This window comes from Hemicordylus capensis, chromosome 2 (genome assembly GCF_027244095.1).
Source record: "Hemicordylus capensis ecotype Gifberg chromosome 2, rHemCap1.1.pri, whole genome shotgun sequence".
In the NCBI taxonomy this organism is placed as follows: Eukaryota; Metazoa; Chordata; class Lepidosauria; order Squamata; family Cordylidae; genus Hemicordylus; species Hemicordylus capensis.
In genome coordinates, this window is record NC_069658.1 from 248,036,549 (window position 1) to 248,053,740 (window position 17,192).

Here is a 17,192-nt window from a genome sequence, read left to right on the forward strand (position 1 = left end):
TTGTCTTTGGTAGAATACAGGAGGGGTTTGCAATTGTCTCCTCCCATGCAGTATAAGATTATGCCTTTCAGCACCTTCCTATATTGCTGCTGCCCAACAGAGGTTTTTCCCATATTCTGGGAAACATACCAGTGGGGATTCGAACCAGCAACCTCTTGCTCACTAGGCAAGTCATTTCCTCACTGAGCAATTAGATGGCTAAAACTTACAGAGAAACTGTCCTCAGTACTTCCAATATTCTGTATACCAAGATGTACTTTATTCAGTCTTTCAGTACCTCCTTGGGCTTAGGCTACCAGATTACCCAGTTTTAAATTTTGGTTCTAGCCATGTCCCCAAGGACATACTATCCAGGAAATCTGTAATAAGGGGGAAAACTTGTATCCTGATATTTATATCCTACCTTTCTTTTGACTACCGTAGATGAACAGAGAAGCAAAAAGGAAATAAATACCTTGCCAAAACTTTAGCCTGTGGGATAAAGCCACTACCGGGGCTTCCAATTTACAGTCTTAGAGTATCTGGTACAGGTTATACACATCACCAGGATCATTTTAAAACCATGTTTTTATCAACCCGGTACACAAGTCACTATCAAGATTCTTAATCCAAGATTCTCCACACTCCCCTTCCCTCCACAGAATTTTGAGTTATTCAGGGGGCATATTCTTAAATGTGTTGCTGATATGTAGCTTCTTTTTTTTTTGTTGAAAAGCAGTAAATCAAAATATTTTAAACAATGGCAAAAGAAGAATATCACAGAGCAGATTAAAGCCAGCAAACTATCTAGCGCCCACCCCGGAATCAGTCACCAGCCCATTTCCCCAACTGGCCCAGCATTTTGCAGTGGCCCTCCAGAGTCTCACCAATCTCTGGAAACTTATTGGCTGGAGAGAGAAAAAATCGGGTATAAACTTCGAAGTAAATAACCTTTAAAGAAACAGAGATTGAACCTTAGGCTTCCTAAGTACAACTCTCTTTGCTATCAAAGCAGTTTTCAGAAGCCATGAGGACTAGGAACTAGGGATGTGCATGGAACAACATTTGCATTCTGTTCTGAGCTCAGTGGCTCACAGGGTAAGCCAGGATTCTTTGGGGAGGCTGCTCTGCCCACAGGGCTGAACTGGCCTGCGCACATGGCGTGGAGGATACTGCAGCTCTGGGGGCAGAGTAGCCTCCCCAAAGAATGCCAGTTTGCCTGGTGAGCTGTCGGCAGTTCCAGAGGCACTGCACTGCTGCCGGGCAGCAAAAAGCCGCTTTTTCAAAAGAAAAAGTGCGTCACCCTCACCAGCCCCCAAAGCCAGCAGGGCACAGAGAAATAGAGGGGGAGAAGAGAGAGAGTCCTGGCAGCGGAAGAGGTCTCAGGACAGTGGCCCCCGCATGTCCAACACCCCTGCATGTAACTCAGGGGTGTCCTTAGAGAGCCCTTGCAGGGTGTGAGGCTTGGGGCATATCAGCCAGTGTGGGGGACCTTTCCAGTTAATTTTGATGGCAGCAAAGAGCGAGGCCCAGGTGGTTGCCATGTTTGCCTTGCCTGAAGGACAGATCTGGTATAATTTATATTTCCCTACAAATGATGTTTTTCCTCCTTTAGGGGGAAGGCGACAATAAAAGGTAGGGAGGCCCAGCTCTCCAGTTCTGCTGGAGAGAGAGACCCCCATCAGAATCGGGGCTTGTTCTCTTCAGGCTTCCTGAAATAGCCAGAGAGGCTCAAAAGAAGGAGAGAAAAAGGAGTATAGCTCTTCTCCCAAAAGAAGGTGCCTTTTTTGGTCAGGAAGCTATCCAACATCCCGATGAAGCCCTTCCATGCAGATCCAATCTGCCATTTCATCTCAAACTCAACAGGGTAGCAATAATTTACCCTGCAACTCTATAGAACGCGAATCTCTGATAATGTCCTGACAAGTGTTATCTGTAACAGCAATCCTCAGATGTTGCTGACTACAACTCCCACAATCCCCTGCTGGGGACTGCAGCTGAGGATTCTGGGAGTTGTAGTCAACAGCCTCTGAGAATCTGTTACAGGGAACACAGGTCCTGACTGAGATGGATCTCCAGGCCTGGTGTAGGCAATAAATTGTACGCTTACCTCATTATCTTGTGGTGCCAAAGGTGGACTATGAGAAGCAGATGCCGGCTGACTGATAAGCCCAGAAAAATGTTCTGGAGTCTGGAACAAACCACCAATTAGATCAATCTTGGCTAAGGAGAAAGAAGTTGCTTTTAAGAGCTTCTTTTAAGCTATCATCATTATGAAGGTATTTTCCAACATTTCAAAATCTAGTATGTCTGAGAGAAAAGTTCTAGTTGACATCACTCCCTGTTGTGTTAGCTTTTTACTTGCAAGGAGTTTTCTCCATGGAGAAGTATTCCCCACCTGCAGTCTGAAGGTAAGCAGTCTGTTCTATCACTTGTTTACTCTACTCTGCCACATCTTGCTTAAGAGAGAAAACAGGTTTTGAGCCCAGAAGGCTTTGATTCAGATCCTCCTCCTTCTACAGATGAATTAAATGGAACAAAACCAAGGAAAGAAAAGTGAAACACCTACCACTAACTCACTGCTGGCCAGGTTTTCCTCCTCTTTGTCATCTTCTATCAGCATCTCCTTGCTGCCCCTCAGCTCATTAGGCGTACCTTCCTCTTTCAGGTCCACCAGATGCTCCTTTGATACCTCCTAATGAAAGAAGAGTCGAAAAAACCACAAAGCCGCCAAGAATGTGAAATTTTCGTGTAAAAATGTGAAAACTTGTACATACAAGCCACAACCTATCTGCCGATATAGACAACTCACTATCAGACAAGCTGTGGAGATCAGCAAGGGGGGAAAAATATCAAGTGCACAAGTACAGGATGGGGTAGACCTGATTTGTCAGCAGTACATGTGAAAGGGACCTAGCTGTCTTAGTGGACAAGTTGAACATGAGCCAGCAGTGTGATGCAGCTGCTAAAAAAGCAAGTTCAATCTTAGGCTGCATTAACAGAAGCATAGTGTCCAGTTCACAAGAAGTAATTGTTCTACTCTGGTCAGACCTCACTTGGAATATTGTATCCATTTCTGGGCCCCATACTTTAAGGACATTGATCTCTCCCATGGACCTCTCCCATCCAGTTACATCCCATCCTGTTAGATCATTTCAGATGGCCCTTTTGTCGGTCTCTGATTTTCGAGAGGTTCGGAGTTCTAGGACCCGCGGAAGGGCTTTTTCAGTTGCTGCCCCACTTCTTTGGAATTCTCTTATCTATTTTAGTTTCCAATTTTTAATGTAAATTTTGATTGTAATTTTTAATGTTACCTTATTTACATGTCATTGTATATAAGTCTTTGGAGTGGGTGGAATATTAAATGCTTCTAATAAATAAATAAAATTGATAAACTGGAATGGGAATGGCTGAAGGAGCTGGGTTATGAGTAAACTGGAGGATGGACAGACAAAGGGGAGATACGATAGCCATCTTCAAGTATCACATAGAAGCAGCAGCAGATTTATTATCTGTTGCTCCTGAGGACAGGACTAGCAACAAAAGGAGCAAATTTACAAGGGAGCAAACTTAGGCTAGGCATTTGGAGGAATGTCCTAACTGTAAAAGCTGTTCAATAGTGCAACAGTTGGCCTTGTGCAGTGATGGGCTCTCCTTCAAACAGTCCTCCGCAGAATCATTGTGGGTGACAATATGAGGATTGAAAGGAAATGTATTACTAGGGACATGCTATTGCCCTCTGGACCAAAAATGTCGAGAGTGACCTGGTGTTGGAGAAGCAAATCAGAGAGGCATACAAGCGAGAGCGCTTTAATAATGGGTGACTTCAATTATCCTCACATAGACTGGACAAATTCACATGCGGGTATTGAAGGGGAGGCCAGATTTCCAATCATGCTAAATAACTGTGCCTTACAAATGTTGGTCGCAGAACCAACCAGAGAGAAGGCGACCTCGGATTTAATCCTGAATGGTGCCCAGGACCTGGTGTGAGATGTCAGAGTTGTAGAACCACTGGGGAACAGTGACCATAGTGTGATCCAATTCAGTTTATATACAACAACAACAAATATTTATATACATACTGCTTTTCAACAAAAAGGTTTCCAAAGTGGTTTACACAGAGAAATAATAATAAATAAGAAGGAGAGACCCATCAAGTGGCGCATTGCCAAGGAAGTCCAACTCAGATGGGTTGGACTTCAGAAGAGGAAACTTTTCAAAAATGAGGGTACTGGTAAAAAGGAAGTTGAAAGGGAAAGTCAGGAGGGTCAAATCACTCCAGAAAGCACAGAACCTATTCCAAACCACAATAATAGAAGCTCAGTCGGAATGTATACCAAGAAGGAGGAAAGGTATTACCAAGTTCAGGAAGATGCCAGCATGGCTAACAAGTAGAGTCAGGGAAGCTATAAAAGGGAAGAAGACTTCCTTCAGAAAATGGAAGTCCTGCCCCAAAGAGGAGAATAGAAAGGAACATGAACTCTGGAAAAAGAAATGCAAGAAGATGTTCTTATGGCTTGATGGCGATCTGTCAAGGATGCTCTCGCAGATTCCCGCACTGAGCAGTGGCTTGGACTAGAAGACCTCCAAGGTCCCATCCAACTCTAATATTCTAGGATTCTTTAAGGAGCCAGTGTGGTGTAGTGGTTAGAGTGGTAGGCTAGGACTGGAGAGACTTGAGTTCAAATCCCCATTCAGCCATGAGACTTGCTGGGTGACTCTGGGCCAGTCATTTCTCTCTCCGCCTAACCTACTTCACAGGGTTGTTGTGAGGAGAAACTTAAGCATGTAGTACACTGCTCTGGGCTCCTTGGAGGAAGAGCGGGATATAAAATGTAAATAACAACAACAACAACAACAACGAGGAGGCCAAGGGCTGGGCTCTTTACTATACCACCACCAATATGCACTCAGGTCCCAATCCTCATCAGGCATGCTTTAAAACCCTCTTTTGCTGCCACCACTAATTAACTTCAAGCAGACTGGAGGCCTTGCTGAGCTGCCAAATGGCTGTAGGGCATTCACCACTGGCCTGAGAATTTCCTGGAGCTTTAGGAAGATTCTAGAACATAAACCCATTACATAGCATTTAACCAAGTAAGGGTTGGTAGGCCTATCAATGAGAATGAAAACAAGCACAGTCCAATTATAGTAAAAAGTAAAACACTTGTTATCATTTCTTTTTCTTTTTCTAAAAGGGATCAGTTTAAAGAGGCAATAAAGCTTCAAGATGGAAATGAGAAAGGCAGCACAGAAATATATATTTCTAGCGTGCCAACCCATCTGGCTGTTGTGAAGATCTAGAGCAGGGATTCTCAAAGTTGGGTCCTCAGATGGTATTGGACTTCAGCTCCCATAATCCCCACCCCCAGTAGCCTTTGGTTGGGGATTATGGGAGTTGAAGTCCAATAACATCTGAGGACCCAACTTTGAGAATCCCTGATCTAGAGGTATTTCCTGTTTAAAATCTAAGCTGCACGTAGGAAGGATGGCTGCTCTTCTTTGCCCCAGCCAGGAACAAAGCAAGTCTAAAGCCTAGGCTGGAATTCTCAAATGTGAGTCCCTAGACGTTTTTGGACGACAACTTCCCTAATCCAAAAGGCCATTGTGGCTAGGGATGATGGGAATTGTAATCCGACATCACCTGGGGCCCTGAATAATCTGACAACACCTGGGGCCCAATGTCTGACCTAGGAAAAAATACTTATCCATGAATCTCTCCTCTTCAGAGACAACTAACTCTTGTTAGAAAACTCCACTCTCTTATTCCCCTAATAACAGAACAAAGAAGCACCTTATAAAGTGGCGATTCTCTTGTATTTAACAGGGGGAGAGCAACTGTCCCTATTCAACCATAGCACAGCATCTCTTCAGTGGCTTTTGCTGGTAAAGTAAAGTGTGCCGTCAAGTCGATTTCGACTCCTGACGCCCACAGAACCCTGTGGTTTTCTTTGGTAGAATACAGGAAGGGTTTTCCATTGCCTCCTCCCACACAGTATGAGATGCCACCTTTCAGAATCTTCCTATATCGCTGCTGCCTGATACACTACCAGCGGGGATTCAAACTGGCAACCTTCTGCTTGTTACTTAAGCATTTCCCCGCTGCGCCACTTAAGGTGACCTGTTGCTGGTATCTACCTCATATTTGTTTTTAGAGCATGCACCCTTTGGGGACAGAGCGCTATCCTATTTATTATTTATTCTCCTATGTAAATTGCTTTGAGAACATTTGTTGCAAAGCAGTATATAAATATTCATAGAAGTAATATGGTGAAAACACAAAAAGAGAAAAAGCATACAGAAGATTACTCATCTCTCACCTCAGATTACAGGAAGACAATCAATACCATAGTTAAGATAACTTTTCAAACCAGGAGAACCGCCCTGAGCCATTTTTGGAAGGGCGGTATATTAAATAAATAAATAAATAAATAAATAAATAAATAAAATAAAATAAAATAAAATAAAATAAAATAAAATAAAGAGGGCATTATTGGTTTGGAAGTAATCTTCTGTGCATGTGTAAAATGGGAAAGGCCAAAGACGCTCAACAATTATTACCCCTTCCACTTCAATAGGAAAATTATGTCCTGGGGCTGTTTGCCAGGCTATTTGCATCCATTAACTTGTTGAACGTCTCCTTGCCAATCACTGGGGTGGGGTGAAGTCCTGGACAGGGGCTTCACACTTCTTCAGCGCAATGGAATGGAGTCCAAAACAAAATGGCAGCTTTCTGACCAGGGTTTAATACAAGGTGCTTGGCTTAAGCAAAGAGAAACAATGGTTGTTTAACCAAACCTTGGGCAAACAGGCCCATATCTCACTTGTCTGTGGTCAGGTACAAGTAGGCCAGCCGAGGAACAGCCCTTGCAGGTTTTGCGGCCCTTGGGCTAGGACCCGCCACTACTCAAGAGGCTGGGCGCCCACCACTCAAGAGTGGTGTGGCCTGGGTGGAGCGGGGGCTGGTTCGCCTCCCCTCAGCAGTTAAAGCCTCACAACTGTGGTGACGTCTGGACTTGGCACCAGGCTGAATCAACACCCAGTCCTTTGCCCTATGGTGAGTGGTCCTCCTTATGAGGCTGACCCACAGAGGGGGTAAGGTAAAGTGTGCCGTCAAGTCGATTTCGACTCCTGGTGCCCACAGAGCCCTGTGGTGTTTTTTTGGTAGAATACAGGAGGGGTTGACCATTGCCTCCTCCCGTGCAGTATGACCCGCACTCTAACTGTGAATTCCTCGTTGCAGGTTATTGTAATTTATTAATAAAAGTGGCCCTAGTTCATCCAATCGCACGTGTCTTGTCATGATTGGGCCTGGGTGTGCAAACACTGTACACCGATTGCATGCAAGTTGAAGACAGTGTGCAAGAAAGACTACTTTCTGAACTTTATCTACTCTTACAGGGAGAATCATGCAAAGTTACCTTTCGATCTTTGGAGGAAAGGCAGAATAAAAATCCAACAACATAATAAATAAAGAGCCCAATACTACACTCTCTTGACAAATTTCCCAAGTCATAAGAACAGCCTTGGTGGATCAGGCCAAAGGGATGGATCAGCCTTGGTGGATCAGGGCCAAGGATCCACTCAATCCATCATCCCATTTCCTGCAGTGGCCCACCAGATGCCTCTGAGATGCCCACAGGCAAGAGGTGAGGGCATGCCCTCTCTCTTGCTGCTGCTCCCCTGCAACTGGTATTGAGAGGCATCCTAAATACTAAAAGGCATCTCTTAGAGGCATCTATTAGATTGTGAGCCCTTTGGGGACAGGGATCCATTTTATTTATAATATTTATTTGTTATTTCTCTGTGTAAACTGCCCTGAGCCATTTTTGGAAGGGCAGTACAGAAATCGAATAAAAATAAATAAATAAATCTTGCCTCTGAGGCTGGAGGTGGCCAACAGCCATCAGACTAGTAGCCATTGACAGAGTTGTCCTTTATGAATTTGTCTAAGCCCCTTTTAAAGCCATCCAAGCTAGTGGCCATCACCACATCTTGTGGCAGAGAATTCCAAAGATCAATTATGCGCTGTATAAAAAAGTACTTCCAAAGTCTCGGGCAGGATTTTTTGGGGGGTGGAGATTGAACCTGGAACCTTCTACAAGCAAAATATGTGTTTTACCACTGAGCTATGTATGACCAATGTCCCCAGTTATTATTCTAGATTGTGCAACAGAATTTAAAGGGGAACTAAAAAATGTCAGTGGAAGTAGCTGCAGAATAATTCCTCAGATCCTCCCCACACCCATACCTGCATGAGCGCCTTCGCAGCCCTTTCACCTCCACTATCCATGGTCAGAGTGGGACGATCTCCAAGAAGATACTGTGGTCCTGTTGGGACAGAAGAGAAGAGGAGAAGGGGGGGGGGGTTGGAAGAGGAAGGGAACATGTTTAAAGGTACTAAAAGGAAGAAAACAAGCAACCCAGTTTTCTCAGCAGGGCAGAAGAGCAGTGGATTTAAGTTTACAAAGCTATAATCAAGAGTTTTAGATGGTGATTTTGCACTCCACTCCTTCCCACACAGGCTGCAAGCCAGGATTAAATACAAGTCAGGGCTGAGAGCAGGAGTGCAAGGCCACAGCTTCAAAACATGTATAATGGCAGTAAGATAAACAAACAAAATGCAAAGGTCTCTGAACGCATATAGAGTGCATTCTCCCTTCCCAATAAGCTAGTAGCCCAACTACCACCACCCACCATGGGAAGTCGAAGAGAAGTTTGTGGGGGCCAGGAAGAGGGAGAAACCATTCTCCCGAGCACGTGCAAATGGCAATCACACAGACACCCTTCATGATAAATTATAGGCCTCTCTCCCACTCAGCTTTAGACCGAGGTGGAAGAAAAACGTTTTTAGAGAATATAGAAGAACGCAATCATGAAGACAAAAGTGCTTCTAAGCATGTGCAAAGAGCATCGCCCCACCTGTCAGGCGATCGGAAAAAGGCGAGATTAGGCCTTTCGGCAGGAAGAGGTTGAAACAACGGAAAAGGAGAGAATGCTTCTGAGCATGTGCAAAGCTCACCACCCCCACCCCGGCTCTTCAATGATCAAGCACAGCCCTTGCCCGCAGCCAACTGAGTCCGCAGAAAAAGAGGAAAGCTTCGGCGGTGGCTGTTATTAAAGAAGAAAATGCCGCTAAGCATGTGCAAAGTGCACCCCCCTTTCACCTTCACGTGTAGTTTTCAGTCAAGGTCGAGGTTCTCTCCGTCTCTCTTTTTTGTTTAAAATAGTATATATTTAATCTTGCAAGACAGCTCGCAAGCACAGTCTCTAATCCTTGGATCTTAGCAGGAATGTCTACATTGCAAACTTAAACCGGTTAGACGCCCACTGGCTTCCCCTGCCGCGGAACCCTGGGAATTGTAGTTCTTCAAGCAAATAATATCTTTATTTCTCAATGTTTTACTTGCGGCCAAGACTACATTTCCCAGAGTTCCTTGCAAGGAAATGGAATCATGCATGCAACTGAACGAAGCAAGCGTCTGTTGCAGAACCAGAAACCAGTTTAATACATCTTACTGAAGAGGCATTTTGTGGGGGCTTTTTTCCCCTGGAGAGACTTTGGGCTGCGAGAGATTACAACCAGTCCTCTCTTTTGGAGTTTGCCTCTTTCAGGAACGAGTGTGCTGGAGAGACTGGTTTCAAACCGGTTTAAGGTTGTGTCCACACGCCTTCGCTTGGCTTTCCCCAGGTAAGAAACAAGAACCTTTTGTACGTCTCTCGAATCCCTGCGATGCAGCAATGGGGGGTTGCAGTCGCCGTTCACATGGGCACCGCCCGGATACAGAATCTAGTGTCGGAGGAAGCGTGCATTCCGCTAAACGGACCGGGAAAATAAGAGAGCGCTTCATTCCTGTCCCGAGCAAATGACCGGAGCCCTCTGGCGGCCAGAAACAGTGGATTAATAATCAACCACGCCTCGGGGTGGGGGTTTGGGAAGGAGGAAAGAGGGTTGCCACCTTTTCTGTCTTCCTTGAAAAAGCTTCCTGGGCCTTTCACAACAGAAATTCAACAGGTATCGCTTTCCCAGTGGCACTTCTCGAGTTTAGTTATGAGGTCGAAAGGAGAAGCTGCCTTCTCTTGTCAAAGCAGGATTGCCACCTTTCCCTCCCTGTCTCTGCTCATATGCCTCTCTCAGCAGTGTGGCAGGCAGAAATTCAGCCGGTGAAGTTTGTTCCTGGTTTGGATATGAGTGATGAGAACATTTCAAGTGTATCAAGCTGCTTTTGGAAAAAATGGCACCAGAAGCTCAGCGGGGAAGGGAAGATGGCAATTTTTCATGACACTTAAACATGTACACTGGGAGAGGTAGTATGGTGAAGTAGCTAGAGTGCTGGACTTGAACCCAGGAGACGGGTTCAAATACTGGCCTCAGTTCACTGGGTAGGCCAGGTGCAATCACACCCATTTCAGAGTCTAAGGGGCCACGGGCAAGGGCCTCCACAGCCCCTGTCCGCCCCCCAATCCTCTTTAGTTTGTCCCGGTTGGTGCGGTCACTCAGCCAAGTGTGATGATGCTTAATTGCAGGGGAGGCCTTTAGGGGTCCCTCCAAAGGCTCCACAATTACCAACATGCACTTCTGCCTCAGAGCCCAGTTTAAAGGCAAATGATGCAGCCATGTTACTGAAGTTAAGTAGGCACTTTGTGCCTGGATGGGAGACCACCTGGGAAACTTGCGTGGTGTTGTGGTTAGAGTGCTGGACTAGGACCGGGGAGACCAGAATTCAAATCCCCATTCAGCCATGAAACTAGCTGGGTGACTCTGGGCCAGTTACTTCTCTCTTAGCCTAAGGTACTTCACAGGGTTGTTGTGAAAGAGAAACTCAAGTATGTAGTAGGCTCTGGGCTCCTTGGAGGAAGAGCAGGATATAAATGTAATAATAGTAATAGTAATGATGATGATGAAAGAGTGGCAAGAGGGGAGATACTGCCTCTGGAGATTCCACAAAACCATTGGCAGACTTGTCCTAGATGAATTTGTCCAATACCCTTTTTAAAGCCACTAGTGGCAATCACTTCATTTTGGGCAGCGAATTTCACAGATTAATGATGCCCTGTGTGAATGTCTTTCCTGTTTGTTTAGCCTTGCCTTTATTTTCCTTCCCTGTCACAATCTTTGACTGTAAGTTCCTTGGGGCAGGTTCATGTTTCGTTTTTGTTTCTCTGTAAAGCAGGGATTCCCAGACTTGGGTCCCCAGTTGTTGTTGGACTACAACTCCCATCACTCCATCCACATATGCTGGGGGTGATGGGAGTAGTAGTGGTTAGAGTGCTGGACTAGGACCGGGGAGATCCGAGTTCAAATCCCCATTCAGCCATAAAACTAGCTGGGTGACTCTGGGCCAGTCACTTCTCTCTCAGCCTAACCTACTTCACAGGGTTGTTGTGAAAGAGAAACTCTTTCAGTGTAAGTACACCTCTCTGGACTCCTTGGAGGAAGAGCGGGATATAAATGTAATATAATATAATATAATAATAATAATAATAATAATAGTTCCTCATTATGGCCTCAGTGGTTCTAAATTGTCTTGGGTGCCCTATAAATACTGTGTCCACCTAATGGTGCAGCAGGGAAATGACTTGCCTACAGAGCAAGACTGGGGGAAACCCCTATATTGGGCAGCAGCAATATAGGAAGATGCTGAAAGGCATCATCTCACGCTGTGTGGGAGATGACAATGGTCAACTCCTCCTGTATTCCACCAAGAAAGCCACATGGCTCTGTGGTCACCAGGAGTTGACACCATCTCGATGGCGCAACTTTACCTTTTTAAAAAAATAAATTCTATAAGTAAGTAAATAAAGCAAACTCTATGGATGTGAATGGTGATATAACAGTAATGTCAACTGTGATTGTTAACCTATTCAGAGATGTTGGACTGAAATTTTTCCAAAATGAACCACTTTCCAGAAAACCCCCCCCATACTTTCTTTTTCTGTGGCTACTTTGCTCTTATGCCTGCATATTACCCTTGCACCCCAGTACACCCCCAGATTGAATCTTGTCTGTATTACTGTTTCTAGTAACAGGGAAGCCTCTGCCTGTGTGCATTCCTCTGTTTCAAAGAAGTGGGTCATTCTGGACAGACTTTTCTTAAGTGCCCTCAATTAGTGTGATTGTAGCGCACTAGGAAATGGCACTCTGATATCCACTGCCCCCACCCCCCAGGCCTACACAGGAGGTTTCAGAACAGACCAAGCTTCAAAGTACTGAGAATGGAATGCAGTTTCTCTCTCTATTGCTGTGAGCAAACACTTAGATAAGCCAAGGACAGACTCCCTCCTACAGATAAGACTCTTAAATCCATACAGTAAGCCATGCTGAAAATCAGTGCCCTCCTTCCCCATGCAGTTGTCTCCCTTGGGAGATCACCTACTCAGCCTTCTGTTTTAAGAGGAATTTCTAAGAGAACACCCATAGGAAGTTAACCGAAGCCTCCCCAGGAAATTAAAGGTAATCATTATTAAAGGAATTCCACAACAGAGCAACTCCCTGTAGAGCTCAGTATTCAGGATATAACCCCTTTCCCTTCGAAATAATAATGTGTACAGCAAATGCAGATGCATGGGAATTTTTTTCTGGAAAACCCAAATCTCTGCCTATGCCTATGGAGCAGTTTATTGGCAACACTTTTGGTGCTCCACCCAAAAAAAGCCAGGGGGCTTTTCTAGAGCAACGAGTGACAAATACTGGATTAAAATATACCTTACTAGACATATGGGGTGAAAGGGAATCATTGTTAGATTTACAAACATGGGAAGCAGCATTCCTCTGAGTCAGGCCATTGGTCCATCTAAATCAGTATTGTCTACTTTGACTGGCAGTGGCTCTCCAAGGTTTCAGGCAGGCGTCTTTCCCAGCCCTACCGGGAGATGCTGCCAGAGATTGAACCTGGGACCCTGTGCATGCAAACCTGATGCTCTACAACTGAGCGACAGCTCCATCCCCACAACCTCTGTATCACCATGACGAACATCAGTTGGAACAAAGATTGGGTAGCAAAATGCCTTGGGCCAAAGTAGTTGCGCTCTACAGCTTTAGGTGTGTGCCCTACTGGTCTGAGCACTAGAAAAATCCAGCAACTCCTGCCGCTGATGCTGTTTTGTTGGAAGCCCAATACAACTACTTGGGGGTTTCTTCTGCCCTGAGCAGGAGACTGGACTAGTCTAGAAGACTTCCCAAGTCCTTTCGAACTCTAAAACTCTACGGAGGGCTGTCCTTATGGCGGGGCAAGCAGGGCGACTACCAAGCCCCACTCTTGTTGCTGACATTAAAATTAAGTGGAAGGGCCCTGCCGCACTGGCTGATTTGCCCCCTGCCAGGGCTTTCTGAGGACACCCCTATGGTTGACCTCCAAACAAACAAAGTTGCATACCTTCAAGAAAATTTTGTGACTGCACAGAATCCTGAAAGGGTGCTCTTGCACAAGCATTCCCAAGAGCAGGGGTGTAGCTATAATTGAGTGGATGGGTTCAAAGAACCGGGCTCCTGAGGGCACCCCCCCCCAGCTCAACCCCTCCCTATCTTCTTCATTATCTCCCTCACTGCGAGGGGCCACTGGAGAGAGGGGAGAACACGGCCCCCTCTCCCCTAGTTACGCCCCTGAGGAAGAGGTTACCCAGCAGGGGGTGCAGTAGAGGTTGTGCAGCTTTGCATTGGCATAGTGCAACATCCTTGTGCTTGCACAGCGTGTTTGTGCATGTGCTTTGCTAATCTGAATATCTGCCTATGATTCTATTGTTTCACAGGTGCCATGATTCTGACACAGACTCAACTGTACAGGGTCAGTTCATAATTTTGGGACTTGCAAGCTAGTTAGCCAGATCTTTACTGACAAGCATCCTGATGACACAGAATGCACACAGATCTCATACTGCTTTTCCTTTTGCATTGCACATTCACCCTTTTGCTGGGAGTACAGTTGGATAGAAGTGCAGAAGCAGTGGCACTTTTCAGCCTCTCCAGCAGTCTTCTGGACACTAGATATAATGTAAGGAAGGATGTTGATTAGAAAATAAAATCAGACCAGGACAGCATAGGTCAAGAACCGCTAAGGGAAAGAGAGATGCAAATTCGAGGCTTCCAGATCACCATAATCATAATCCTCTTTCACTCCCAAAGCCATTTGCTTCAATATAGTTTATTGATTTTCCCATATTCACACACTATCAATAGAACTTTCTCCTCGCAAAACAGAGATGCTGTCATAAACAGACATTATTTCCTCCACCCCGACACAAAAAAGGAAAATTAGTACTTGGAAGCCATGATTTTTCCCCAAAATTTTCAACACACTTTGTCTTCCTGAGGCTTTGTACATGTTTTCTTTTAATTCTTTCCCTGTATCTCACTCGACCATTTTTATATTTGTGATTTAATTGCACTGTCATTTGATTTTGACAAGCTATAGATGTTATCAACAGTATTTGGTTTGATTTTAGATTGGCCTTATCCCTTCTGGACTATTTGCATAGCAGTGCAGGAATCTCCTCTATATGGCTTGTTTCCACACCACATGTGGGCAGGGCCCATGATAGGTTCCTGCCCATGTGAATATCATTCTCCCTCCTGATTGGAGGAGGCCGGGCCTTTGGCCTTGTGGTTCCGAAATACTGGAGTCCCGTGGGAAGAAGTCACAGGGAAGTAGCTCCCACGCTGCTGAGAACAGAAGTTAAACTGAACCTCTTTCAGTCCCTTTCTCTATCTTGTTGCCGTGTGAAGGAGGAGGAAAAAACAAAAGCAAGACCAGCCTTAGTGTGTAGTAATAGGGAGTTAAGGATGGGGTGGTATCAAGAGCACGCCTGTCATGATGTGGGTGGAGGAGGATGTGTCCATTTATTGTACTTTATATACCCATCTCTTCACCTAAGCCTTCTCAGCTTTTTAAAATTTGTTGGTTTTAATTTTGTGGTTGATTTTAAATTGTTGAATTGTTTTAACTTTTTATATGTGTTTTAAATTGTTTTGTGTTAACCGCCCAGAGATGAAAGTTTGGGCGGTATATTAATTTGATAAATAAATAAATAAATGTGCTCCCAATACCTGTTCAAAGAGGTACAGAGGCAATTCAGATGGCAGAGGGGCAATTCAGCCCCTTCATGTGATAAAGGGATACCCCAAGAGCACATTGGGATGTCCTCCTGCAACGTCACAGCTTGGCACAGCTCGGTCCTTATTGCATGTACCGGTGGGCATCTCGTCCAGATCACTTTTTAAGCCATTCACCACTTCCTTCAGTGTCCATGCCCTTCAAAATGTAAAGGGAGAGTTGTTTTTAAATGCTCCATGCCTAATAAAGAAAAAAACCTCTGTGCCAGAAGAACACTATTGTATCAGGAAGAAAGACTTCGCAGACTTCTCTCCCTGATGTACTGATTATCTAGAAGAGTTTTAAGTTTGACAGATCATTCAAAACTATGACATCTCCCTACAAAACTTGTCACCTCAGTCTACGGCCTCATTCTGCACATGACTAATTTTGTTGTAGACGCTCTTTTTCTCAGTGAAATTGTATTAATTCCTTTCTCTGATGAGTGATAAGCTTGTCTTTAGGGGGATACATTTTCCTCCGTCCTTTTTATGGAATGTTAATATTTTGTCCTGTATGAATCCTCTGATGCCTAAGGAGGGTCCCTTTCTGCCTAAAATGTTCTCCACACTCGGGGCACTCATACGGTTTCTCTCCCGTGTGGATTCGCTGATGTCTCATTAAGGTCTCCCTCTGATTAAAGTTTTTCTTACACATGGGACATGAGTAAGGTCTCTCTCCCGTGTGGACTCTCTGATGTCGAATCAACTTGGCCTTCTCGCTGAAACTTTTCCCGCACTCAGAGCATGCATATGGGCGCTCTCCCGTGTGGATTTTCTGGTGTGCAAGCAGATTTCCTTTCCTTCGGAATCTCTTCCCACACCAAGGACACTCGCATGGTTTCTCTGCAGTGTGGATCCTCCGATGCCTACTTAATCTGACCCTCTCACGGAAGCGTCTCCCGCACTCGGGGCACTCGTATGGTCTCTCATCCGTATGGATTGTCTGATGTGCAAGCAAGTTCCCTTTCCTTGGGAAGCCTTTCCCACAACTAGGGCACTCGAATGGTTTATTTCCTGTATGGATTTTTTGATGCGCAATGAGGTTGTCTTTCCTTTGGAAGCTTTTCCCACAGGCAATGCATTTGTAGGGTTTTAGACCTGTATGGATGATCTGATGCTTTGCAAGATGGGATCGGTAGTGAAATCTCTTCCCGCATTCAGGGCACGGATGCTTTCTTTCACTCTTGTGGGGCACACATCTGTTAAAGGGCCTGGTATCTTCTGCAAGCTGAATAGACCCACGGCATCTCCTAGCAGGATTCCTTCCGTTTAGTCTCTCTGAATCGAGATCTCCTCCTTTGTCAGTCTCGGGCTTCAAGGAAACATTCCCGGTGGATCTTTCCATGAGGGTTACAGCTGTCTCAGGGCCACTCCACTGAAAAGCCTCCCCTTTGAACTCCATCGTCAGCCCATTCTCTGCAGGGAACAGGGGAAGGAACTGAAGGACTAATACCTCCGAGAATCCGCTTGATAACGGTAGTATAAGTACTCTACATTGCAATCCAGTTAGTTTACCCATCTAGAAGATAAAACTTAGAAAGAGGGGAGGAAAGATGACAAATGGCAACACAAACTCCCCCCCAAATGGATGAACTGGAAGAAAAAGGGTAGAAGAAGTGTTATTAAAATCCTCATGGTTGGTAACGGCTGGTGTCAGGCTGGGGTGTCGTACACCCAGGGCTTTCTGGGGAGCAGACAGTGGCAGCTCCTATTCTTTCTAGGAACATAGGAAGCATAGGCAGCTGCCATATACTGAGTCAGACCATAGGTCCATCTCGCTCAGTATTGTCTACACAGACTGGCAGCGGCTTCTCCAAGGTTGCAGGCAGGAATCTCTCTCAGCCCTATCTTGGAGATGCCAGGGAAGGAACTTGGAGCCTAGATGCTCTTCCCAGAGCGGCTCCATCCCCTGAGGGGAATATCTTACAGTGCTCACACTTCTAGTCTCCCATTCACATGCAACCAGGGCGGATCCTGCTTAGCTTAAGGGGACAAGTCATGCTTGCTACCACAAGACCAGCTAACTGCAGGGCAGGAGGAAGGCAGTCCCACCATGGCGTCTTTTGGCAACAAATCCTTCCTTTCCACCAGCTAATGGGCTTTTTTCTTTCAAAGAAGA

The 17,192-nt window shown here is 45.3% G+C and overlaps 2 protein-coding genes across 8 annotated transcripts in view; one reads left to right on the forward strand and one right to left on the reverse strand.

Annotated features, from left to right (window-relative positions):
- LOC128342581 (zinc finger protein 239-like) overlaps nt 1-17,192 on the reverse strand; it is a 48,055-nt gene that overhangs the window by 15,174 nt on the left and 15,689 nt on the right. For 4 of the 5 annotated variants that reach the window (XM_053290004.1, XM_053290007.1, XM_053290005.1 and 1 more), the window contains 3 exons: nt 8,234-8,313; nt 2,549-2,674; nt 2,090-2,170 (listed from right to left, as the gene is read on the reverse strand). In XM_053290004.1, the coding sequence (XP_053145979.1) occupies nt 2,090-2,170; nt 2,549-2,674; nt 8,234-8,313 (287 nt within the window). The remainder of the gene's footprint in view (nt 1-2,089; nt 2,171-2,548; nt 2,675-8,233; nt 8,314-17,192) is intronic. The other variant, XM_053290008.1, reaches the window with a different exon arrangement.
- The window catches only part of LOC128342596 (zinc finger protein 436-like), a 55,910-nt gene continuing 48,030 nt past the window's right edge, over nt 9,313-17,192 (forward strand). For all 3 annotated transcript variants that reach the window (XM_053290061.1, XM_053290065.1, XM_053290066.1), the window contains exon 1: nt 9,313-9,673. The gene's annotated coding sequence lies outside the window, so the exon portion shown is untranslated. The remainder of the gene's footprint in view (nt 9,674-17,192) is intronic.